General features: G+C 41.2%; 1 protein-coding gene across 2 annotated transcripts in view; it reads right to left on the bottom strand.

The window, feature by feature from the left end:
- Positions 1-6,400: 6,400 nt before the first annotated feature.
- The window catches only part of NBN (nibrin), a 28,152-nt gene continuing 9,214 nt past the window's right edge, over positions 6,401-25,338 (bottom strand). For both annotated transcript variants that reach the window (XM_039877049.1, XM_039877050.1), the window contains exons 8-16: positions 24,469-24,566; positions 20,968-21,097; positions 19,707-19,979; positions 17,949-18,387; positions 14,987-15,058; positions 13,643-13,798; positions 11,602-11,715; positions 7,806-7,855; positions 6,401-6,585 (exon numbers count right to left, since the gene is read on the bottom strand). In XM_039877049.1, the coding sequence (XP_039732983.1) occupies positions 6,555-6,585; positions 7,806-7,855; positions 11,602-11,715; positions 13,643-13,798; positions 14,987-15,058; positions 17,949-18,387; positions 19,707-19,979; positions 20,968-21,097; positions 24,469-24,566 (1,363 nt within the window). In that variant the 3' untranslated portion in view covers positions 6,401-6,554. The remainder of the gene's footprint in view (positions 6,586-7,805; positions 7,856-11,601; positions 11,716-13,642; positions 13,799-14,986; positions 15,059-17,948; positions 18,388-19,706; positions 19,980-20,967; positions 21,098-24,468; positions 24,567-25,338) is intronic.

The following is a 25,338-nucleotide window of genomic DNA, read 5'->3' on the forward strand; positions in this document are numbered from 1 at the left end:
TTATGATTTCCTTAAATCTGACAACCCAAGAGGCCTGGCAGAGACCAGTAACTGTAAGAAGAGGCTGAATGGACATCGTGGAGGTGTACAGTGCGTAAGGCATTGGAGTTGCGCCCAGCCAGAGTAGCAAGACCTTGCCAAACACCCAGACATGTAACTGAGACCCAAAAAGGTCAGGCCTTGGGAATGTGTCTACTCTAAATCCACGTTAGCCTGACTCTGAGCATCAACAGGATCAAGCTGATCTGCCAGTAAACTGCCTGCCAGCACAAAACTGACGATCTAAGAAGACAGCAAAATCCACACTCTGCAGAATCATAGCATCTGTAATCACTAACATAAAATAAACAGATTATTAGGTGTTAAGAAAATGTGACATAAGCAGGAGAAAAAAAAAAGTGAAAACAGATCCAGAGTACACACAGATGTTAGAATCAGCAGACAGACTTTTAAAGGTTACTATATAAATACATTCAAAAATATTAAAGGAAAAGATCAACAGTGAGTGAATAGGTGGTGACTGTCAGAAGAAAAAAGGTAAACTAATGAACATTCCACAGCCGAAAAATACATCCTTAGATGAAAAATTCACTAAGTAAGTGTAGAAACATACAGGACATTGCCAGAGTAAAGATCAATGAACGTGAGGACAAAGTAATAGAAACTATCCAAACCGAAGTACAGGGGTAAAAGGATTAAAAAATAATAACCAAACTGAATGACATGAAATAAATAACATGTAACTGGAATCCAAAAAGACTGTAGCAGAAAAATATACATGAAGAAATAAAAGAATTTTCCAAATTTGATTTTGAAATACATATCCAAGAAACTCAAACTGCAAACAGGATAAATAAAAAAGGAAACCACACGTATGCACTCCACAAACTGCTGAAAAACAAAGATGAGAAATCTTAAGCACAGGAAAAAAAATAACAGGGAACTAAAATAAAAATAACTGACCAAAAAAAAATGTAACAAAGAAGACAATGGAACAATGTTTCTTTAAAGTCCTGAAGTAAAAAAGCTCTCAAACTAAAACTGTATCCAGTGAAAATATCCTTTAAATTTAATGAAAGCTGAGAAAAACTGATGACAGGGGACCTGAAGAACAAGAAATGCTCAAGAAAGTTCTCACATCAAAGATACATAATATGACGAAACACGTCTACATGAAGGAAAGAGTGCCAGAGGTAAAAATTAAAATGATTTTTCTAATTCCTTAAATTTAAAATCCAATTGACTGTTGAAAAGAAAATAATAATGTTTAACCAGAAACAATTTAAAACGGGAACTAAAAAACTAAGATTTAGGACATGTAAAAGTAAAATATATAATTATAGCACAAATAATGATAAACTGGAACGCACGTTTATAAGATGTATGCATTATACAGGAAGTGGTATGTTATTTACTTGGACTGCAGTAAGACTACATATCCTTATATCAACTACTAAAAAAATTTAAAAGGTGTAGCTATAAAGCCAATAGAGGCAATGAAATGGAATACTAAAAAAAAAAAAAATTTTGATTAAGCCAAAAGCAGCCAGATAATAAGAAAAAAAAGAACAGATGGGACAAAGAGAAAAGCATGATGAGACTTCAACCCAACCATATCAATAATTATATAACATGTAAGTGGATTAAGCATTACCCATTTAAATGCAAATACCGCCGCAATGAATAAAAAACAAGCTTCAACAATATGGTGTTTACAAGAGAATCATAAAAATGTAGATACTGATAGTTTATTTTAAAAAACGACGGAAAATGCAAATGTTAAGAAAGGGGACTTCAAGTCTCCTTTGAAGTATTACTAGAGATAGGTATTTCATAACAAAAGGTTTAGTAAATCCAGACGATATACCTAATCTTAAACACATATGCTCCTAATTATCGAGTTTCAAGATGTATGAAGCGAATTTCTGGTCCAAAATGACCATACAGGAGGCTCCTAAATTCACCTCCTCCAATGCACACAATCTACAGCTACACACAGAACAATTCCCTCCGAAAGAAATGCAGAAACTAGCCAAGCGACTCCTACATATCGTGTGAATGAGAGCAAAACCCACATAGAAGGTGTAGGAAAGGCCGAGACGCACTCTGGCCATTAAGCACACCTCTGGCACAGCGACATATGGACAGGAAGGAACTCCCAACTCCCTTCTGAGGAGTGAAGGGTTAGAACCCAACATCTAGCACCCGAACTTTTAAGACTTCCACCTGAGGGACGGTCCTCCCCAAGACAATTAGCTCTGAAAGCCAACGGGGCTGGTGTCTGCAAGACCCACAAGTTTTTAACCAGCTATCCTTCTAAGGCTCAGTGTTGAGGTGGCAGACAGAGATGCCCAGCTCATGTCTTTCCCTGAAACACGCCTATTAGCATATCTGAATTGTAACAAAAAAGGAAGTTCTTAATTGGCTATTCCCCCGGAGCTCAGTGCAGAGGAAACAGACAATAATGCCCCACTCGCAGTTCCGTGAAGGATCTGCCTGAATACTTAAAGAGCTGCTGGGAGAGAGCCCAGCTTCTGGAAAGTCAGTCTTCACCTCAGTACTGACTGAGGTCCTCCCCTTTGGGACATCCGCAGAGCTTGGCACACGCTCACCTACGGGACCCACTAAGCACAAAGACAGTGGCTGGACAGTCACAAAAGTCTGAGAGACAGCCAAGAGCCAAGGCCTGGCCGAACAGCAAGGTTCATCTCCTACACGAGACCACCCCCTCAAGCTGGTTTACACCTATCAATAATTACTTTAAATGTAAGTGGACTAAATTTGCCCATAAAAAGACACGGAGTGGCTGAATGGATAAGCCAAGGAGACCCAAATACATGCCACACACTAGAGACTCACCTTAGGTTGAAGGACACACGCAGACTGGAAGTGAAGGGTTAGAGAGAGAGATTCCGTGGAGAGGGAAATTGAAAGAAGCAGGAGTAGCTACACTTACGTCAGACAAAACAGACTTCTATTCAAAGAGTGTAACAAGAGACAAAGAAGGTCATTATGTACTATTCTGGATCAACCCAACAAGAGGAATGTAAATATGCAACCAACCCAGGAACACCGAAGTATATAGAGCGAATATTAAGACTTGAATGAAGAAATTGATGGCAACACAATAATAGTAGGAAACACTTGAATACCTCGCTTTTAGCAACGGATAGACAAAGTCAGTGAGGAAACGTGACGCTTAACCGAGCCATTAGTACAAATAGACTTGATGGACAGTTACAGGACACTGCACTCAACAGCAGCAGAATACAAATTCTTCTCATGCACATATGATCATTCTCCAGGACAGATCATATGTTAGGTTATAAATCTTAGTAAATTTAAGACTGAAATCATATCAAGTATCTTTTCTGACCATAATGATAAGAAACTAGAAATCAATTGTAAGAAGAAAACTGGAAAACTCACATATATGTAGACACGGAAATAACATGCTACTCAATATAGTACTGGAAGTCCTAGCTAGAGCAGTCAGGCAAGAAAAAGAAACAAGAGGCTTCAAATCACACAGGAAGAAGTAAAATGGTCTCTATTTACAGATGACGGGATATTATAAATAGAAAACCCTACAGACTCCACCAAAAAGCTATTAGAACTAATAAATAAATTCCGTAAAGTTGCAGGATACAAAATATACAAAAATCACTTGCATCTCCATACACTAATACTGAACTACCAGAAAAAGAATAATCCCATTTACAACAGCATAAAAAAGAAAATACTTAGAAATAAATTCAACCCAGTTGGTGAAAAGATTTATTTGCTGAATACTGTAAGATGCGGATGAAAGAAACTGAAGAAGACACAAATAAATGGAAAGCTATTCTAAGCTCACGGATTGGAAGAATTAATACTGTTACATTTTCATAGTACTAAAAGCAATGTACAGATTCAATGCAATCCTTATCAAAATCCCAATGGCATTTTTCACAAAAGTAGAACAATCCTAAAATCTGTATGGAGCCACAAAAAACTCCAAATAGCCAAAGCAGTCTAAGAAAAAAAAAACAAAGCTGGAGGCAGCACACTTTCTGATTTCAAAGTATACTACAAAGCTGTGTTAATCAAAACAGCGTGCTACGGGCATTAAAAGACACGTAGCTCAGACAAAATGCAGAGCCAGGAATGAAGCCAGGCATTTATGGCCAATTAATTTTTGACGAAGGAGCCATGAATATACAATGGGGAAAGGACAGTCTTCAGTAAATGGTGTTTGGAAAACTGGAGAGCCGCGTGCAAAAGGATGAAATTGGGCCAGTATCTTGCATCCTACATGAAAATCAAACTCAAAACCAATTAAAAACTTGAACGTAAGACCTGAAATCATAAAACTCCTAGAAGAAAACAGGCAGTGACTCCCTAACACTGGCCTTGAGAACAATTTTTTTGGATTTGACAACAAAGGCAATTAAAGAAAAACAAGTGGAATTACCCGCATCAAACTAAAAAGCTGCTGCACACCAGAAGAAACCGTTAACAAAATGAAAAAGCAACCTAGAAGATGGAAGAAAACATCTGTGACTCATATAGCTGATGAGGGGATTAATATCCAAAACATATGAAGAACTCATACAACTCAATAGCAAAAACCAAAGAATCCGATTAAAAAATGGGCAGAGGAACTAAACAGACATTTGTCCAAAGACATACAAATGACCGACGAGTGCATGAAAAGGTGGTCAATACCACTAACCATCAGGACAAGGCAATGAAAAGCACACGAGGTATTTATGACCTCACACCTGTTGGAATGGATGTCGCCAAGAAGAGGAGTGTTGCTGAGGACGTGGAGAAAAGGGAACCCTACTGGACTGTCCGCGGGGATGTCAATGATACAGCGGCCATGGAAAACAGCATGGAGATTCCTCAAAAAAGCAACTCCCATGTGATTGAGCAATTCCGCTTCTGGCTATTCACCTGAAGGAAGCAAAGTCACTATCTCAGAGAGATGTGTACCGCCATGGTACACTGCAGTGTTATTTACAACAGCCAGAACATGAAAACAGCCTGGGCCACCATCGACAGATGAATACATTTAAAAAATGTAGTATACGTACACACTGGAATACTACCCGGCCATAAAAAGAAGGAAATCCTGCTATTTGTGACAACGTGACATTTGTCCAAAGACATACAAACGGACCTACATAGTATTATGTTACGTGAAATAAGTTAGACAAAGGCAAGTACTGTATGACCTCGCTTATATGTGGACGCTCAAAAAAGGAACTCTTAGAAACTGTGAACAGGCTGGTGGCTGCCTGAGGCAGGGGGTGGGGAAATGGGTCAAGGTGATCAAAAGCTACAAATGTTCAAAGTTAAATGAGTTCTAGGGTTGTAATTTACAGCATGGTGCCTATTATTAACAATACGATTTTGCATATTTGATAGCCGATAACAGAGATCTTAAGGTTCTTATATATATTGCAAAATGATTACCACGCTTCATCTTTCATGAAGATCTAGCAATGGTACAAATTAATTTATGGATAATTCTTCATACTATGCTATCTCTAACAACCTAAAAAGTAAGCTTGTTTGGGAGGCAGAGCCTAGGAACCTTTCAGTCAATATCGAAAACCTGTTCTGCTTCCTAGGACATAATGCACCAGTCCTTATAGTAACAAAAAAAAAAAAAAAAACTTTACCATAATTCTAATGTACAGCTAAAGTTGTTTGTCTACATTTAACAAAATCTTAAAAAATGCATTCCTTTTGTTACTCACAACCTCCCTGTAAGGTAGAAAGAAGACAATCTTACTGTTTCTACTTCGCAGATACAAAGCTAGGTCTGTAAGAAGCTCAAAACAGAGGTGCACCCAGCTCAGTAAGATGACCAGACGGGTCTCTCCACTCTAGTGAGGTGTACCCACAAGCTTCAGGAAGTCTTCTACAGTGTCTGCAGTTGCCAGCACCAGAATATGTGGTGACATCTTCACTGAAATTCATTTCATTTAAGGTCACTTCAGCTCAGAGAAGACTACTGCATAATGGAAAAGAAAAAAATTTTAAAAATTATGTTCTGATTTGCCTATGGTCTTCCGATCTATTCAGGGGCGAGCGGCAAGGTGCAGAACACTGTATATGTTATATGCTATCATTTTTGTAGAAAATTATTGAATAGGCATTAAAAATCTCTGCAAAGACTCATAAGAAATGAACATCGTGAATTTTTTCTGAGGAGTGGAAAAACGTAGCTAGGACAGTGGTGGAAGAGAGACTTTTTAATTCTTTACCCTTTTATACTTTCAGAATTTTGAACAGTGACTAACCACTCAATAAAAAGCAAATTTAAAGATGAAAAAAAATTATCGTAAGAGATGAGATGACAAAGACTGAAAACGGAACAAACCATACTACTTGTCACACACAAAAGAAATGGAGTTTTGTGTATTTTATTTAACAAATTCAGGCCATGGCATATTTGTAACTTAAGTTCACTCTATATACTATATGCATGTATCCCAGAGAAAAAAAGGAAGTAAATGCTTGATAGAAAATGTTTTCCTGTGGCTTCCTTATAAAATGCTCAATTATCTTCTCCTTTTCATATTAGGATTGTATCTGCAAAGAAAGAAATGGGGTTAAATGATATCTAGATAAATGATAGCATTTCTTTCGCTTTTCAAAATACATAGTCACACTTTAGCAAACAGAATGAGAATCCCAAGTTTACCCTTAGAATCAGATATTAAGCACTGACATTTTTACTTTCATTTATCCTTTTGATGTTGCTTTGATGACTAGTAAAATATCAACAAAAAGAATCCTATGAAAGCATTAAAATAATAAACAAAAACAATAGTTTAAAAATATGTGTCTATACTTCTTCCGGTGCGGCCTCAAACAGTCGTTCCCGTCCCCACCCTAACCCACCCCCACAGTCCCAATTAACGCATACCATTTGCACAAAAAAGCGCAACGAACCTAAAATATAATTACTTTACAGAATTTTCTCCTATAGCAATTCAACAAATGTAGCTGGGCAAACAGATGTTCTCATTTGACTACTTATGAAAAATCATTGCTTCTCGGCCTTTTGGCTGAAATCAAGTGAAAAATCAGCACTGTCAACATTTTGACCGATTCGTACTGTCAGTGGTAAAATTAAAGAACCAAATTTGCTGCAAAACAGACTTAAAAATATAGTACGTTCTTTATTTTGCCTTTAAGTTTGGGAAAATGTTATTGTCCCCTATCAATCCATAATAGAATATTTTACAATATTTGAGAACTAATTATTATAAGGTTTGTTGGGCCTGTAAGAATGCTGAAAATAAGTTAAATCAGAATTGAATTATAATTATTCATTTTAACTTCACTAAACCTCCCACAAGAACCTGCTTTGAAACCCTAATCCGGCCTTTTGTTTTTATGCATGTGCCCATTAAAACTAAACAAACGGTCTGGTATCTTGTCTTAATTCGAAACTATTCAGTCATAATTGTACTAACGGCTGAAAATCTCACGAATTTATCAGCCACATTCACCCGGCTCAAGAAGCTTCTTTGCCTGAATGCCCCGGGCAGACTTTCCATATCCTGTGGTGCGGTTCACTGAGTCCGCCCCACCCGTGATGCTATCTATGTCCGGTGAGCCCAAGGAAGAAGTGCTCAAGTAGTAAAAAGAAATACACAGCTGAAAAACAAAACACCCTTTAGGTGAAGGGACCAAGTGTCAGTTTCTAAGGACAGAAGAAAAATATTTCATCTCTACGAATAAAACTGAATTTTATATACATCGCTTGCTTTAAGATTCGTGAGAAAGCTGAAATCAGACTTTACCTAAAGAGGTCATCAGCGAGAGACTCTTCTTTTGCTTGTTGATTTTGCACCTGTAAAATCAACAGAATTTCAAACATTCGCTCCGCGATGCACACACGGTTAGTGGCCTGCTGCTCTGGCTGGTCAGTCGCCTCTACGATGTCCGCACCAGGCCGCCAGGTTCTGAGTTCTTGCCCAGCCAACGCCCCTCTCCACTGCCACGCACACCACGATTACTGCAAAGTCCTCTAATCGAACAACTTCCCCCGGCCAATCTCCTCTCACAGGCGACCATTTGAGAGGTTGAGTTTTTAAACCTTTTGCCAGCAGAACCCTTTCGCTAACCGTACCCTCACTCAGTGTTCTGAGGTCACACCACTGACGACGGAGCTGAGGGCGACACACGCCCCACCTGCGACCTGAGCGGCTCTCCAGGTGAAACAGAAGACGTGTGCGTCTACAAAGCAGCTGTCAGAGAAGCTGCTGACGTCCTTACCGTCCTGAATATTCTTAAAGCCTCCTGGTAGGGGGAGCTAATTTTAAAGTTATAAGACAGGAAAAATCAGCTTTATTTTATATACTTTAGTACAAACGGTAAGTAAAGTAGTATCAAGAAATAGAAAGCTTCAAATTACCGGCATTTTTTCTAGAGTTTGGGAGAACTATATCTCACGATCTTTCAAAATTCAAATCAGGTTGGACAGAGTTCGAAGAATTATTATGTTTAATGCACAGAATGAAAAAATATCAAATTCAAGAAAAATTTGGGAAAAATTCAGTGATGATGAAAACTAGGACCGGTCTGCAGCAGAAGGAGAGAGAATGGTGGAGAAGGAACTGAAGACGGGAACCGTGGAGAGCGGAGAGCGGCCGGAGCAAGCCGGAGGCTGGAGCAAGCCAGGGGCCGAGGGCCGGGAGCCGAGGGCTGGGAGCGGGGGGCCGGGAGCCGAGGGCCGGGGGCCGAGGGCCGGGAGCCAGCCCCGCGGCCCGGGCGGCCCCAGCGTGCAGGACCGCCTCGGCGGAATGAATGGGAACGCAGGCTCCCTCCCCTATCCCGACAAAATAAACGCAAAAGTCAGCAGCTGCACTGTCACTCCCTGGACTTCTGCCCATCCAAGAACAAAGCAGTCCCGGAGGCTGCAATCGATCAGGAGCAGAACTCCCCGCCCGCCGCAGACTTCGAAGAGCGGGCCGTGCGGAGACGATGCCGAGGACTCCTGACGCCGCCCGCCCGGGGGAGGCGCTGCAGAGCTGACCCCCCAGGCTTCTTACACCCCGCTGCGGGGCAGGCGAGTTGTGGGCCTGACCGCGACCCACGTCCCCTACACATCACAAACGCCCTAAAATGCCAGGCTATTCCCGGCTGGGACGCGCGCTTCGTCCCCATCCCAGGGGACAGCATGCAGCTCCCGCTGAGCCCTTCCTGCGCTCGACTGGACTCAGGGTCTTCAGGCAGCAGCGACTCGACGAGACTCACGACGGCCCGAGGGAGCACGTGGCCACACTGGCGTGTGGAGGCACCAGGTCATTCTGTTCTTCACGAGCTGAGGGACAGGAGTCATTTCGACTACATTCAATTTTTTGCCTCACCAACTGGCTTTAGAATGTAGCCCCTGCATAAGATGGCACACAACACTTCACACAGCAAAGGGAATATTTTCATTTTAAACAGCTGTAAGACCAAAGGAAACAGCAAAACCACTCCACATACCAGAGGGGAAAAGAGAGAATAGAACAAAATGAGCAAGAACCTAGTCTAGAAGAAACGATAACCCAAGAACAAAGAGCAAGCGAATGAGTAAGAACGTGAGAGCAGCGAAACAAGTTACATAAAAGCCACAACGAAAAGGAACCAAACCGAGAACTATGACAACACCACTTAAGAATTAAAGAAATCAGAAAAAACTAACGCTGTCTCCACGGACGCAAAAGCTTTGTAAGTAGTATCTCATTTAATCTTCTCAAGACATCTGTGGAACAGACGTGTGATTCTGTTCCCATTCTGCGCAGCCAAACGAAGGCTCAAGAAGTTACCTGCCCAAGGTCACGAAGCTGGCGAGGAACAGAACAGACACAACCGGAATCTGGATTTCCGACACAGTGAAAGAGCTTAAGAAAATCACAGTGAATGCAGGAGAAATCAGTGTGGAGGGCGATGGGCAGCGATGAAGGGCAGCTGCAGCTTAAAATGTAGAGAACTCGGTGAGCATAAAGGCCTTTGAAAAGGGAAAACGGAAAAGTTTCAAAACGGCGTCTGTACTCGAATTGATCATACGAACACCCTACTGCAACGCTGTGACGTCACACATATTTGATCAGAAATCTGCGCGTTTGCATGAAGTGTAGAAATGTGAATGAGATGACTGGCGTTTGCCATGAAACTCTCCAGAGAGAAAAAAAGCTGGGAAACGGAACAGACGAAGCGAGATGTGCCACGTGCTGATATTCGGCTGAAGCTGTGGTCTTGGGGGTTTGTTTTAACTTGCTGTGTATTTGAAAACTTTTCGTAATAAAAAGTTTAAGAACCTAAACTAAATAGTACAAAAATTACTACTCGATGATTAATACTATCTAACAATTTCGTTTGCCTTCTTAAAACTCAGAAAGCCTCTTTGGGGAAAAAGGAGACAGATCAGCAACAACTGCCCATGGGAGGAGCAGCCAGGAGCAGCTGCCGACAGCGTGGCTGACTCTACCTCCCCCCCACGCCTTCACGATGGCAACGATCGCAGGTCATTAGACCAAAGTGCAAAAGTGTGACTGCGGAGAATGACACTGGACCTACCCGAAAACCACATATAAAAACTAACTCAAAGTGGATCAAGTATCTAACGTAAGAGCCAAAATTATAAGACTCTTAGAAGAAAACATAGGGGAAAAGCTTTCTAACATTAGATTTGGCAAGGACTTCTTGGATCATATAACACCAAAACACAGGCAATAAAAGAAAAAAAAAAACAGATAAATTGAATTATATGAAAATTTAAAACGTCTGTACTCCGAAATATACAATCAACACAGTGAAAAGGGCGCCCCGGACAGTGGGAGAACACATCTGCAAGTCACGTATGGGATAAAGAGTTAATACCCAGACTATATACAGAACTCTTACGATTCAACACTCTGATTAAAACTGGGCAAAGGACTTGAATAGATGTTTCTCCAAAGAAGACACATGAATGGCCAACGAGCATATGAGAAGATGCTCAACATCATTGATCGCTAGGGAAATGCAAATCAGATGAGATACTATCTCACACCCATTAGATGTCTACCATCAAGAAAACAAGTGTTTGAGAGGACATGAAGAAACTGAAACCCTTTTGCACTGTTGGTGGTTATGTAAAATGGGGTAGCTGCTACAGAAAACAGTAATTTTTAAATTAAAAAAAAGATATTAGAGAAAACAGGAAAACGGTAATATTCAAGAAAAGAGAAAGTCTCAGAACCGCTGAAAGGCAATTCTCAGATTTAGAAAACCCAGTCCTTTCCACTATATTAACTGATATATTTGTAACGTCCTCCACATGACTGTATGACCATCCTTTTAATTGCTATCTTTTAGTTTTCTTTTAAATTTTGGAGGGGTAAGTGTCTTTTATCCCCTTTACGTTAGGATGTAAACTTAACTCATTTGTTTTAGTCCCTTAAAGAAGTATTATAGGAAGGTGCAAATCAATCTTAACGCTCTGTAACTGAGGAATTTTCCTGAATGAATGATCTCAGGTCACTTAAGTTTGGTTTTAAAAAGAATTTACTCTAAGGAAACCATAAGGGACCAAAATCAAAAGAGTTCCCAGGCCTCATGCCCACTGACCTCCAGCTCCTGCCTTAGCCACTCTTCCAATTCCGTGTTCTTCCGAGCATGGTGAGCTATGAGATCCGACCCTCCGATGATCTGGGGGAGCTTTCCAGCCCCAGGAAACGCGACCTGTCAGAGAACACAAGCGGTGAGGCTGCCTGCATTAAGAAAGCTTAAAAAAGCTTTAAAAAAGCAAAGAATGTAACGCATACAAAAGGCAAGTGCCAAAGATTTATAGCCCATAGATGAACATGAGTGAGACGGAGCAGAAACTGGGTTAGACCCATACGTTTTTGCCCTATTTTCTGGCTATCGCTACACCCAGATTTAGATGTGTAACTGGGATTCGTGTACTAAGAAAATTTTAAATTTTAATGAGGAGGTTTTGTTCAAAAATGCCCTTAGCTCATCATCTACGAATTAAAGCAACTCAAAGTGAACACACACGCATTATAATTTAAAGTATTATACTGTGTTCTAAAGATTTCAAAACTTAGATCCTTTCTAGTACTCAAGAAAACTTTCCAATTTCTGTATCTCTAGGAAGAGATGCTGGAGACAGCAACAGTTTATACTTTTAATTGAAACTTTAATTGTTTAAAATAAAGAAGTGCTAAAAAATGTGAAAATGCGTATCAAGCCACTGGTAATATCATACGTAGGGAATAAGTAAGAAATCCTTAATGTTTATGGGATACACTTTTAAAATTTCAATATACGAAGTGGAAAGGGAATGTCAAATTACTTTTCATCAGTACGCAGTATTTCAAAAGTACAAATACACCCATGTCATTGATTTGGGTACATACCGAAAAACTCAGATAAATCCTTTCATTAGAGGCAATACAATGAAACATCTTTCCCGACAAATTTTGGGTCAAATTTCTTCTATACTCTCAAAAATACTCCTTGGTCAAGGATATTAATATTTTTGAAGACGTTATATTTTTCCGAACTACTTTCCAGAAGTCTGTGCTGCCTCACACTGCTCCGCCACTCCACACGGTGGAGAGCTTCGCCCTCCCTTTGGTAACTTCATTAACGCAAAAATAGTATGTCTTTTGAATCTGGAATTAACGACGCTCTTTTGTAATACAAAGCTGAACACCAAGTGACCGTATAATAAGAATGCTCCTGTGCTATTCATGAGCCTCAGCTGCAGGGTGGGGAAGAGTAGGTGGGTGCCATGTAGGTGGAGATATTCCCATGTTCCACTCTTAAACAAGATTCCTCCTGTTAAAAGGAGTTTAGAACCCTTTAGAGATTGTCACAGTAGGCAGAAAACTTATTTAACTGAGGAATGTTAATAGTATCAGAGAGAAAAAAGCTACACCACCTATGGTCACAATGAGAACCATATCGATTAAGTTCTAGAGAAAAGCAGTCTTCACAGAAATCACTTTTGAAAAAATTCTATCTCATCAAATGCATAAGCAAAAGCTAGCAGTCAATAGTAGGTATAAGCAAGCAAGAAGCAAACATCCCAGAACAGGGAACAAAAGAACACAGGCTGAGTGAGAAATATTCTTTAACCACACTGACAATCAGGTCCTAGAAAAGGAGGGACTCGGCTCCAACAGCAACACTCAGCACAGGTAACTATACTGTTCATATCCACACACGTGTGATAACATGCCTGGTTCATTATACTCAGTGCACGTATTTATACTGTTTTATATACACACACATGCGATTAACAACATGCCTGGCGTTCATTACTGAATGTGCTCAGTTGTTTTCAACAAATCTGTTCGCACATCAGTATCAGAACTGAGAGGGCCCTATTCACGCGGCCAAATGCCTGTGGCTTAAGGTGGGAAAACCAGGAACCAGGTAGACACACTTTAAAGAATGCAGTCTTCACAAAGTTTGTTTCATTCTAGGTGTTCCATACACTCTCTCGCTGTCAGTTCACATCCTTCCTAGAGCAACTTTTTAATGTTTTAAGCAGAAGAAACAGCACCAGTTTCCAACATGACCTGCTTCTCTCACCGTTTAGCAACAACACTATTTCAGACGCTGCCCTCCTGTTACATTTGGTTAAGGGCACACACACCTTTCTGAATTTCTTGAAATTCTTCGTCTGCCTGTAGTCGCCACTTACACCAGCTGCACTCCTGGAGGCAGAGTCACCAACCACCAGCGATCTGAACTCAGTCAGCAACACCCTCGCTGGAAGCAGCTCGCCATCCTTCGGGAGCCCGTCACTGCTCTTGAATGGGGTTAAGATGGATGGATAAAAAGGAGAAATAACAAAATTATCTGTCATTAAGAGGTCTACAGAAAAAAGTTCAAATACTCTGAAAAAACAGTTAACAAAGTTCATTTCTGGCACTTGAATTTAGAATCGAATCACACCTATTTCAAAAGCAGAAAGCTATTTATTCAAGTGCTCCCTTAACTTCAGAAACATTTACAACATACTAATGTATGTTAGAAGGCTAAACACCTTAGAGTATTTTTAATTTAGTAGTCTATTTTAATAAGTATCATCTCAGTAAACAATTCATCTTTTTACATATATTTTCTTGGCAAATATATGTAAAGAAGTACTGTCTACTTCTTTTCATTAAAATCACACACATACACTCCACTCTATATTTAAGTTTTCTCATCTCCTATATTTAAGCTTTCTTGGATTTTCAATAATTTGTATTTTTTATTATTTCTGACATCTTAGAGAAGTCAATCATTAATTCTGGACACAACACCTCATTAACTGAAAGCCACTTTATTCCAGATTAACAGTTATTAAGTCAGCTAAAGATCCCTTCCTGCGGTTGAATGAGAGTCTCTATGTCATTTGCTGCTAACTAGTCACAACCAACACTGCTACAGCGGCTCAAGGCTCACCATCTGGTTTTTCAAACTGCTTTACTGTATGTTAATATGGAAGGCGCTGCCAGCACTAAGATAAAGACAGGGGGGAAAGAAAAAAGGGAAAAGTCAAAAGAAAAGGTTTGTCTCATAGTGACAGACTGTAATCAGAAACTCTAATAAAATAACAATGGCCTAACAGTTTTGTACTGTGTTTTAGAGTTTAGAAATTTTTTACATCTATTACTCTGCTTGACATAAACAACAACCCTGCTGGAGAAGTGGCAATCTGATTTTGTAGACGAAAGACCTGAGGTTCATAAATGTGACGCTGACTTGCTCAAGGTCACTTATCTATGGAGTAGAGGGCAGGGAATCACACTCGGGCATTTCTCCAAACTCTTTTTGCTACATCAAGGTTATAAAATGATCTATCCGTATCCAGAATACGCATAATTATGAAAGTAAAACACAGAAAGAGAAATAATTAATCCTAAGAATGTAAGCTGACAGAAACTGATGAGGTAATGTTCCATATAAGTCAAATCTTCATAAAAATTAAATAAAATAAAAATTTCCTCACAGATGGTTCTTCTTTAGTTGACCACAGTAATTCTTTCTTGAGCTCACATTTCTTCCCGATTTCATTTTCTTGCTAAAAAAAACAAAAAAAAATCATTCATAAGAGTTATAAAATGGTACCCTTTCCAAAAACCTTAAGAAATATTCACACTCCAGACCCAGTTATTTGACTTTCAAGTATTTTCCTAGAGAAACTATAAGATGGGAATAGAAATATATGGAGAAAACACATTGCAGTATGAGTTAGTTTTGAGAGCGAAGAACTGGGAGCAATCTGTTTACATTCTTTACTTAAGGAATACTTAGTATCAGAAATGTAAGTGAAAAAAGTGGCTATAAAATTGCATTAACAGTGGATTCCATATGATTCCATAAGTTTGCATATGATTTTAAAAAGTAAATACTAAAAGATTAACTGTAGTTATCTGCAGACAGTAGGATTATCAACAAATAGTTACTTTTTCCCACATGTCTACATTATATACTACTTTTACAGTTAAAAATAAAACAAACACTGTTAAGGGATTCTACCGAAATTTATGTTTAGAATTGAATTTTAAATCACCCTTAATTCAAGAAAAAAGAAAGTTACTTTAATTAAGATGTTTATCTGCGATACACTGGAGACCACCTTATATGCAACCAGACTGCCCTTCACCTTGACATGTCCCGACCCCGTTCCACACATAAGCGCATCACATACATGGTTTTCTAATACTTCCCATTAACTCTGCAGTCCCTTCAGATACAATAAAAGGGCATATTGTTCTATTGTTTTACATCAAATTTTCAATGATTCATTAATAAAATTCAGAAAAATTAATTTCAATATGAAAGTTGGAAAGAAAACGCAGGAAAAGAACGTACTTTGTGCTTGCTTAGGGACTCGAGAACGAATGTTGTATGAAAACTTGGATTCTGAGCCGACCACGTGCCCTTCCTGGCCACTCGCTCACGTCATCGCCGTCAGAACAGTTCACTCCCTGCACCTTCCCCTCGCCCTGCCCTGCTCTGTCGAACCTGCTCAAACTCTTCTGCAAGCTTTTCTTTCCTAGCTCAGAAAATCATACGACAACCCACCCCGGCCCTCGGGCTGTAAGCCCGGGAACCATCCCATGATGGTAGGCCGTGCTCTTGTCCCCGCTGTCAAACCCAAGCTAAGCGACCCTGGAACATTGCTGAACACCTCCCACTGCCAGACTCCTACTCTGCTGCATGCGGACAGCATGCTTCACCGCAGGGCTGCTGCGCACAGAATGACGGTGTGCAGGAGGTGGTGGCTATTGCCCTTGGGCTTTGGGAAGATGCTGGAGGCATACGAGAGCAGGAAACCTTAGCTTAGAGGTGAAGAGGAGATACTGTGTAGACAGCAGGTGCTGTTAAGAAGAAGGTTAATGGGGATGCCAAATCATGTTTGCGTTTCACGGAGACGGGAGGTGGAGAGCAAGGCCCTGACGCAGGCGCAGCGGCCAGTCACATCAAGATGAACGCCCGGCAGCAGCGCCCCGCCAACCGCGTTCTGCTCCGGCCTGCAGAAAAACCTCACAGACGTGCTCGGATCTGCATTTAAACCGCTAAATAGAAAAACAACAATTCTATTATCAACATATTTTAGAAACTGCCTTTCTGAATTATGGCTAAGGATCCAATGTCAACGAAAAGTATCACATCTTTTGCCTTCTTAAAAGTGCAACATCTTTTAAAAGAAAAGGTTAAGAAATACTTTTTTCTGATAATCACCTCTGTAGCTTGAAATGTTAAGCGCAATTACTTTTAGTCCATGAACAAAAAGGACTTTCAGACAAATTTTTAAAATGACAGAAGAAATGAAAAACACACTCAGTGGTCTGCGTAAGGCTGATCCCGTGTCCACGCCCGTTTCCCAGCTGCGACATTGTGCTGTGGTTTTGCAAAATGTTACATCAGGGGCAACAGCAATTTCCTTTAACTGCTTATGAATCAATTACCTCAAAATAAACAATGCTTAAAAAGTATCTTACATTTAAAGTCTACTTTTGTAACAAGATTTGCACTAAAAAAAATTAGTGCTGGAATAGTGATTTAACTTTTAGAATATCCGAAAGTGTGCCATACATTGTTATTCACTCTCCAAGTCTACACGACATATTTATTTTGCACTATCTCTACTTAGAAGGCCTCAAACAGTAAAATAAAGACAAAGACAAATTATGCTACAGAACCATAGAACAAAATAAAACAATTCCACTCCCTGACGTCATCGCCAGCATGTGAACCGCGGCTGTTGAACGCAAGGTCTCAGGGCCACAAGACTGCCATCGGTCCCCACACCACAGGGCGCGGTGCTAACGCCCAGTCACGGGGGTGGGCGACAGAGCTAACGGACCTCTGTGGGGGATCAGAATGGGAAATCTAGATTTCATGAAATCTGTGCTCCCACCTAACGAGCAAACTCGTCTACAGATAGTAGGCAACTTACGCATAAAATAGGAAGTGTCTAAACAGTTTTCTTAGACCAAAGTGGGTGAGACAAATAATCGATATTCATGAAAACAAGATAGAACATTAAAGATCAAAATGGAATAAAAAATTCCTAGTGATGTTACCCTAAAAATTTATTTAGTATTTTGTTTCACTAACTTTGTTCATCTTTCTTTGCTTGTTTACTCTCTTAAGGCACCTCCTAGACTGATACTCATAGCCAAATGCATGATGTAATAGTACGGCCCAGAATCTATTAAAGTGATCGTGCATAAGTTTTATTTATTGTCGTTTATTATATACTGTCAAAGAATCACTGTATTTTTAGCAATTTATCTTATCAACCAATGAATTCTTATACTTAAAAATATGTTGAAGATACTAAATTTTTTTCCTCAAGGGAAACATAATGGGTGCTCACACTATCAATACAAATATCTGAAGTATTTTTAACATTTCAAGTTTCTATTTATAATACTTTTCATTAAAAAAATGTTACTTACAGATACTTTGTTACATTCTGATATTCTCTCATCATTAAAGGAGCCATTTGTCTCCATGTCCAGCCGTGGCCTTTTTCTAACGTTACCATCTTCCTCTTGTTTTTGAGCTTTCACTTCGATTTCCAGCTCTGGTTTTGTGTCCTTGAATAACTGTTCCAATACTTCGTTTTCTATGGCTAAGTCATCGATGGTCCTTTTTTCTGACTTCAGTTTTTCTGTAGAAAGAGATTTATTGGCAGAATTTTTCACAGTGGGTTTTAAGTCTCTATCCGTGAATAGGTGATCTGGTTTCTTCCCCACAGGCTCATTGTGAGGCAGAGGCTGCTCGTTATTTTTCCCCATTGAGGGTGTAGCGGATTGTGTTTCTTCTAAAAGAGAACAAGACATTTCTATTCTTGCTGATTTAGATGAGATTTCTTGATTTTCTTCATCCCTTTCCCTTAGATTTAAAAAGAAGAGAAAAAAAATAGACAAGTAAACAGCTAAGTAATTTAATAGCTTGGCAGTATTCATGCCCTCCCCCATTGAATTCACAATATTCTTGATTTTATTAACAATATTACTAGAAATAAAAAAAAAACAGACATCCGAAAACAGTGGATAACTCATATATACTCTACTGTTTTGAGAAGACTGACCCTATGGCCAAAGCAATGCGGAGATGTTCATCTTCTCTCCTGAAGTGGCAGGAGTGATAAATCAATGAGAAAAGGTAAAAAAATATAAAACTACAAACAACTTGTTGCCGGGACACAGTAGCTTACTTTACAATGTAGAGAACTTGTGGGAATAAAACATAACGGGTTAATGAGAGCTGAAGTCAGGACAAGTCGTCACAGACGCTAAATCCGGAATATTCTACAGACGACACACTGCAAGCGACGCGCGGCCCAGAGCTTTCTAGACAATACTGTACGTTTGTTCCGTAAGCACTGAACACTGTAGGCATTAAATTGTACTAAGACCTGTAGAGGACATAAAAGCTCAGGTCTCTGCTCTCCATTAACAGAAAACGCACATTCATTCACGAGGAGAAAACCAGGCCTGCCATTTGGGAAAACAGCAGGAAATTACTGTGGAAAAATAAAAGTGAATCTTAAAGGATAAATTAGGGCCAAATGCATTGATCATCTGTAATAGCATCATGAAATCCTGAAGGTAGAGTCCCCCAGGTATAAAATGCAGTAGCAGGAAGAAAAAAGTCCTCCAAAAAAAGGGCAAAGGGCAAGTCAGAGAGGGAAGGAGCTGGGACAGGCCACTGCCACGACAGCTGAGAAGCCAGGCACAGGAGCTGCATGCCAGCAGGCCATCTGAGTTGGCGATGTGTCAGTGGTGACTTTCAAGGATCATCAGGATGAAATGCTGCCAGTTTAGGAAGATCCTACAGAAACGGGAGCGCAGCTCTCGCGACCATCTCCGTTCCTGAGAAGTGTACCAGCCACTGCGAAGGACGCAGGCAGCAGCGAGAGGGAGACACTCGGTCAGGGAGGGTTCTAAGAAGGGAGACAGAGCCCCGAACAGAGAGCCGGAGCCCGAGAGAACGGCTGACGGAGCACGTCCTTCCTCCTGACGGCGAGGGAGGCCACTGAGGCGCGGGCGGGCGAGGGCCCGGGTGTGGCAGAGGGAAGCGGGCCTCGGTGCGGGAGAGGGAACCAGGTCAAGGGCCACAGCTTTCCCCAGACTAAACGCCACGCCACGATCACATAACAAGTCCTGGCCTTTCTCGGAGGCACGGAGAGGTGTCCCTAACAAGCGCACCTTTTCTTGGCGGACGGCTGGAAGTAGTTCCTGATGGAGTTGGGCTGCAGCCGCCAGGAAGCCTGAGCCCTCCTGCTGCCCCCCGAGGGCTCGGTGGGGGACAGCTGGCAGGCTGGGGTGTTCGTCCTCGCCACAGCACCTGATGTGACAGCGCTATTATCAGAATTTATTTTGGTGGGTTCCTTCACAGTGGATGTTTCTCGTGAAGGCATTCTGAATTTCTGTTCCACTCCGGAGATTTGCATTTCCTTTGGCCTTTCACTCAAATCCACACTGCGGCAAAATTAAAGAATGCAAAGTAATCAAGTTTACAGCACTTTTTATCTAGAAACAGAGTCCTCTAAGTAGTACTGACATAATACAGCCTGAGAACATAATTATCCTTAGACAATAATTCAGCGAATATGTTTTACTCTCCCAAGTAGCTCCTGAATCACTAGTGCTCCCTGAGGACCAACGGTACCTGTCCCCCTCTTCACCCCTGCGGCACACAGCAGGCCTACCGCACCACGAGAAAACAACCGGACACGCAAGGTATGTCGACTTAGTACCCCATAACAAATTAAACGGGGTGATAAGCCTAGGTAATTTTACTTTAAGATTTTTAAATTATTTCCATGCAAAAAAATAAAAAAATAGAAAAGCAGAAAAATAATTTCCTATCATCCAGTATCATATATAATGGGGTTTTTAGATCACTTTCAATGAACTGATGTGGTTATATTCCAGGCAGATGACAGTCTCTACAATAGAACTCAACTCTAGACTACCAGAAAAATGTTTTAAACACACATACGCACACATAATTCTACAATGCATAGCTGTCAAACTTAGTTCACCGGTCACAAATAAAGCAGTATAATTCTTTATAGTCTTCTGTGTACATTTGCAAGGAACAAAAAAGAACTGAAATCATAAGACAGGGGTTGACAGACTCCGGCCTCCAGGCCGAACGTGGCCTGCTCTCTGTTTCGTAAATTAAGTGTACCGGAGAAGAGCCATACTTGTTCATTGCAGGCTGTTATGGCTGCTCTCTGGTACAATGACCGGAGTTCCACGGCTGTGACAGAGCTCAACGGCTCAAAGAGCCAAATATATTTACTCTCTGGTCCTTAGAGAAAGCCTGCTGATCCTTGTGCTAAGATCCTATCTGCCCTGGCATCTTTACCTCCCACGCTTCATCTCCCAGGAGATGACCGGACAAACGCACAGAGTCATCACAGATAGAAGTAAAATGAGCCAGTCAGCGGCGAGGCTTTACCGTGTGTCTGCTTGCTCTGACTCGGTGTGGGCTGCGCACGACATCTTGTTCGCTGGGGCACCTGGCATTAGTTTTTCTTTGACTGACAAGCCCTGGGCAAGGCCTGGCCCTGCAGTCGGCGCCTTCGATCCTGTAAGTCACACGAGAGGAGAAAGAACACGACTGCTACACACAAGACTGACCTTTGGCCGCTCACCCTGTCAGACTGTCGTGCTGAGGGGCTGACTGGGGAAGACAGCACACGGTCGTCTCCAGCCAGCGGAGCCAGCGGCTCTTTACTGAAATGGCCTGTAAGCGGCCTGTCAGCATCTGCGACGAGCTTGTCTAAACCAAATCATTTTTCAGCAACACCAAATACTTCAGAGTAAAGTGTTATCGACTAAAATAAAAATAATCAACTTAAATTCTATTTCAAATCATGCTTTCAGTAGACAAAAAAATTACATTTCCTCCCTACAGAAAGTATACCTACCCTACTGTCTCTACAATTCAAACTCAACATGTTTTCTTTTTAGGAGGAATACACTATTTGAAAAAAATGCGTAAATGGGTTTAGACATAAACTTCTTGGCTACTACGGGAAAGCGCGGCCACCTCACCATTTCATGCACAGAGCTGCGGCTGTCGGGAGCTCTTGGTTCTGGTTCCCATGACACCCCCGTCAGCTCACTCACGTTAACGCACTCAGCGCGAGCTGCGTGACCGCACCGCCTCACCCCTCTAGGCCTTCCTCTCCTCGGTAATTATGATACTTCCCTCACAAGTTGTTTTGAGGACAAAATGAACAGAGAAATGAGAGTACTCAGAAAATGCTTGGGACATAGTAATGAGCACTGTGCCAGCGTGAGCCGTCTCCACAGTCCTCACGCCTCACGACACCTGTTCACTTGTGACTGTCCCTGGGAGACGTGGGCCAGGGATGGAGTCTCGCTCATCTCCGCAATGTCTGCAGTACAGTGGACATAAATAAGTGAACGAAATTAAATTACTGACTGATCATTTTTAAAAGTTGCCATCTGCTGAGCACCCACTGCTAGGCATTCGTAACATGGGTATGTTTAATAAGCGCTCACTGCTGCTCCCAAACGACTCTGCCGCTCTCCTTAACCGACCGCCTTAGCTCACTGGCATCTCCTTAGACACACGTCCCTAAAATTCATTTTAGCTTGCACAGAATTTTGACAAAAATAACAACTAAGGATGCTTATACGACCATCGAAAGAACATTCATAAATGGGACCTAACGACTGAGAACAGCCGGTGTCCACCGACAATGGCATCATTCGCAATGTCCGCCGTGCTGGGCACACGAGGGACGGGTCTGCTCTGCCTTGCTTGCCTCTGGACTCCAACTGCTTTGAATAATTACAGGTGTATAATAAACACTTACTGAATAAGTGAATGAATGAATACGGACCAAAAAGAGGAAAGAAAGGAGGGGCAAAAGGGAGGGAAGGAGACATGCATTCTCTGTCCCCCTGAAACTGGCTGTGTTCCAAAACTGTGTGTATGACTAGAACCCACACAGACCTACCTAGGACTTTGTGCAAGAAGCTGTACTACTAATTCTAATGGAGTTTTCCCCAATTCCTCATGACCTTGTCTCCATGTGAAATGTCACAGCAGGGAAGGTACGGGCCTAGCAGTCAGGACACCCACATTTTAGGACCAGCTTGGCCGTGGACTACCTATGAGAACTCAACTTTGCTCAGCCTCGAGACAGCTCATCTTCTAATAAAAACAAAGTAGAGGATCTCTACGGCCCTTTCAGCCATAAATACATTTCCAACAGTGGACGATCAAATGTGGTTGCTCTACACTGAAAAAGATGATCGTGTGTAACTTTGTTCAATTGAGCAAATATAAACTACAGACAAGGCCGGTGCTTGCTGCTGTAGGGAATCCAAAATTAACGAGCGCTCACAATCCAGTGGCTGAACGAGCCATGGAAACCACTGGTTACGTTCCAAAGTAGGAAGAAACTCTGACTGGAATGCCAGGAAAAACAGTTACTGGGGAACAGAAAACAGAATAACTAACTCTGACTTGGAGGAGAGTTACGAGAGAAAAAACCTCTTGGAAAACCTCACGAAGCAGACGAGCATCTGTGGAACGCGTCAGGTTTGGATCGGCTACGCTGGTGTTCCAGGATCAGGAACCGTGACGGGCGAGGTCCAGGCGCATGGGAACGGTAAGTGATACAGCATACGCACTCTTAGGGAGGTGCATTTCTGAGATGAGGGTGGCAGGAGAAGGCTGCAGCTAAACTGCTGGTGCTCAGAAGTCTAGGAAAGGGCTCAGAGACCTACTCTAGCGATAGCGAGAGCTCGTGCCTTTGAAAGGGAAGGCAACCAGCGGCAAAGCAGAGCATAAACTGTGGAGATGACTGTGGAGGCAGGACCTGTTCTGGGGGCAATAAGACAGCCTTCCAGAAAAGATATGGAGGGTTCAAACAGGGCCGTGGCCGTGAGGAGGGATGGCATCAGGCCTCGTGAGCAGAAGCTACAGAGGAAAAACTTCAGGTCTTGCGAGAACAAGAAAGGACCGAAGTTTACAGCCAGAATGTCCCCTCGGTTTGCACAGAAGGCTCCCCTCAAGCTCAGTCCTTCCCCAGATCTTCTCACCCAGAGGTTCTTAGCATCTGTATGATAAACACGAGCTTAAAATCAATCCAAACAAACCAAGATGCCTTGGCTACACCCCAGAATGTTCTCGATGACAGAGAATGTCAATGTGCATCAAAAATGTTTCTGAGGCATCTATCTAGTTGAGAACCAGTTTTCTAAAAGAGAAACAGAAGACAGTTGTCCCGTAAAGGAGCTGGGACGAGGGGAGCTGCTCACGCAGATACGATTCTGTCTGTGTCGCATGGTTTTGTTGTGTTGTTTAAGTCTGAAATTGCTGATCGGTTCCTCTGTTTTTTTCTGTACCAGAACAGAAATCCACTGTCAACAAAAAAATATCTACAGTGCATGCTCTCTCTGAAGGCTGCGGGGCTTCTCTCTCTAGTATCCATAATAGATGGAGTAGTTCTGTCTCTGAGAGGTTGAAAAGTTGGTCTTTAGTTTCCGACTCTCAGGATGAATTCTGGGAACGTTAGTCATGAATTTTGGGGAAATATTCATTATATCACAATTCCAGCAAAATAAGTTATTTGGACAAGCCCTCTCGCAATCACTCCACAGCACCTGTTTTAGCTTCCTCTCTGTACTTGACCCAGCCAGGACTGACCGGCATCTGCTTGCATGCTTGTTAACCATCTGAATCCTGACCTTTAGAATATAAAGTTTACAATAACAGGCAACTTGTTTACTTTATTCACACTGTATCTTCGGTATGCAGCAGCCACAAATATTTGTCAGATGAATAAATGAATGGGAAAGGTGAGGTTTAAAAGACAGTAAAAATGGTCACCCCCGGCAAGTATGTAGTAATGTGCATGTAGCTTATCGTCAATTTAGAGAATAAAGTTACTAAAGAATAAAAGAATGCTGTAATTACCTGAACTGGGTTGGCCTCGAGGATCACAGTAGTTTTCTGTAGTCATGAAAACAACTGCCAATCCAATTTCTGCTTCAGGAATAGGTCTAAGACCCTGCCTGTAAAAACAGAATAGTTTAAGTATGATAATATCTTCCAACTAACATATTTATTAATATGATGTCAAGTTGACTCTTTTTTCCCCCCAAATAGTACAGCAATTTCAAATACATGGTGTGCTGGCTTACTCGCTGGAGCAGCCTTAAATGAGCAAGTCCACCATGTTTTACTAACTCGGTTATCGCGACTGTAACGTAAAAGCTAGAATAAAGGATACAAGTCCTTCCAGATCTAAAATTCTCTAATTTTCACAGTATCCAGATAAGCAATAAAATATATGTTTATAAGCAAATCTATATTTATTATAAAACTTAAAAGAAAGAAGCAGCAGGGAGAAGTGGAAGGAGAGAGAAAAGTACGAAGAACTGTATGGAAGTCGTATCTACACCTGTGTTAAGACTTTAAGTTCAGTAAATCAAATCACTTTACCAAACTGACATGTGCTAAGCAACCTTATTAAAGAAATCTTATGGTGAACCTATCCTCTGTTGTTCTATAATGTGGACAATAACTGATTTTATAAAACAAAAATAATTTAATACGATTTAATAGTGTTACATAGATACAATACCTCAAATTTTAACACTTTTAATACTTACAGTAAGACACCTGAAATGGCTGCAGTAGTTTAAAAGGTTTTTTTCAGGTGCTTACTTAACATTTGCTTTTTCGTATAAATTGTTTGCGTTAACTTAGATTCAACTATATGTACAATTCTAATAGCATTATATTAAAAAAAATTTTTTTTTAAGTATTATAACCAAGTGATCA

Source organism: Pteropus medius, unplaced genomic scaffold (assembly GCF_902729225.1).
Source record: "Pteropus medius unplaced genomic scaffold, Ma_sr-lr_union100, whole genome shotgun sequence".
Taxonomy (NCBI): domain Eukaryota; kingdom Metazoa; phylum Chordata; class Mammalia; order Chiroptera; family Pteropodidae; genus Pteropus; species Pteropus medius.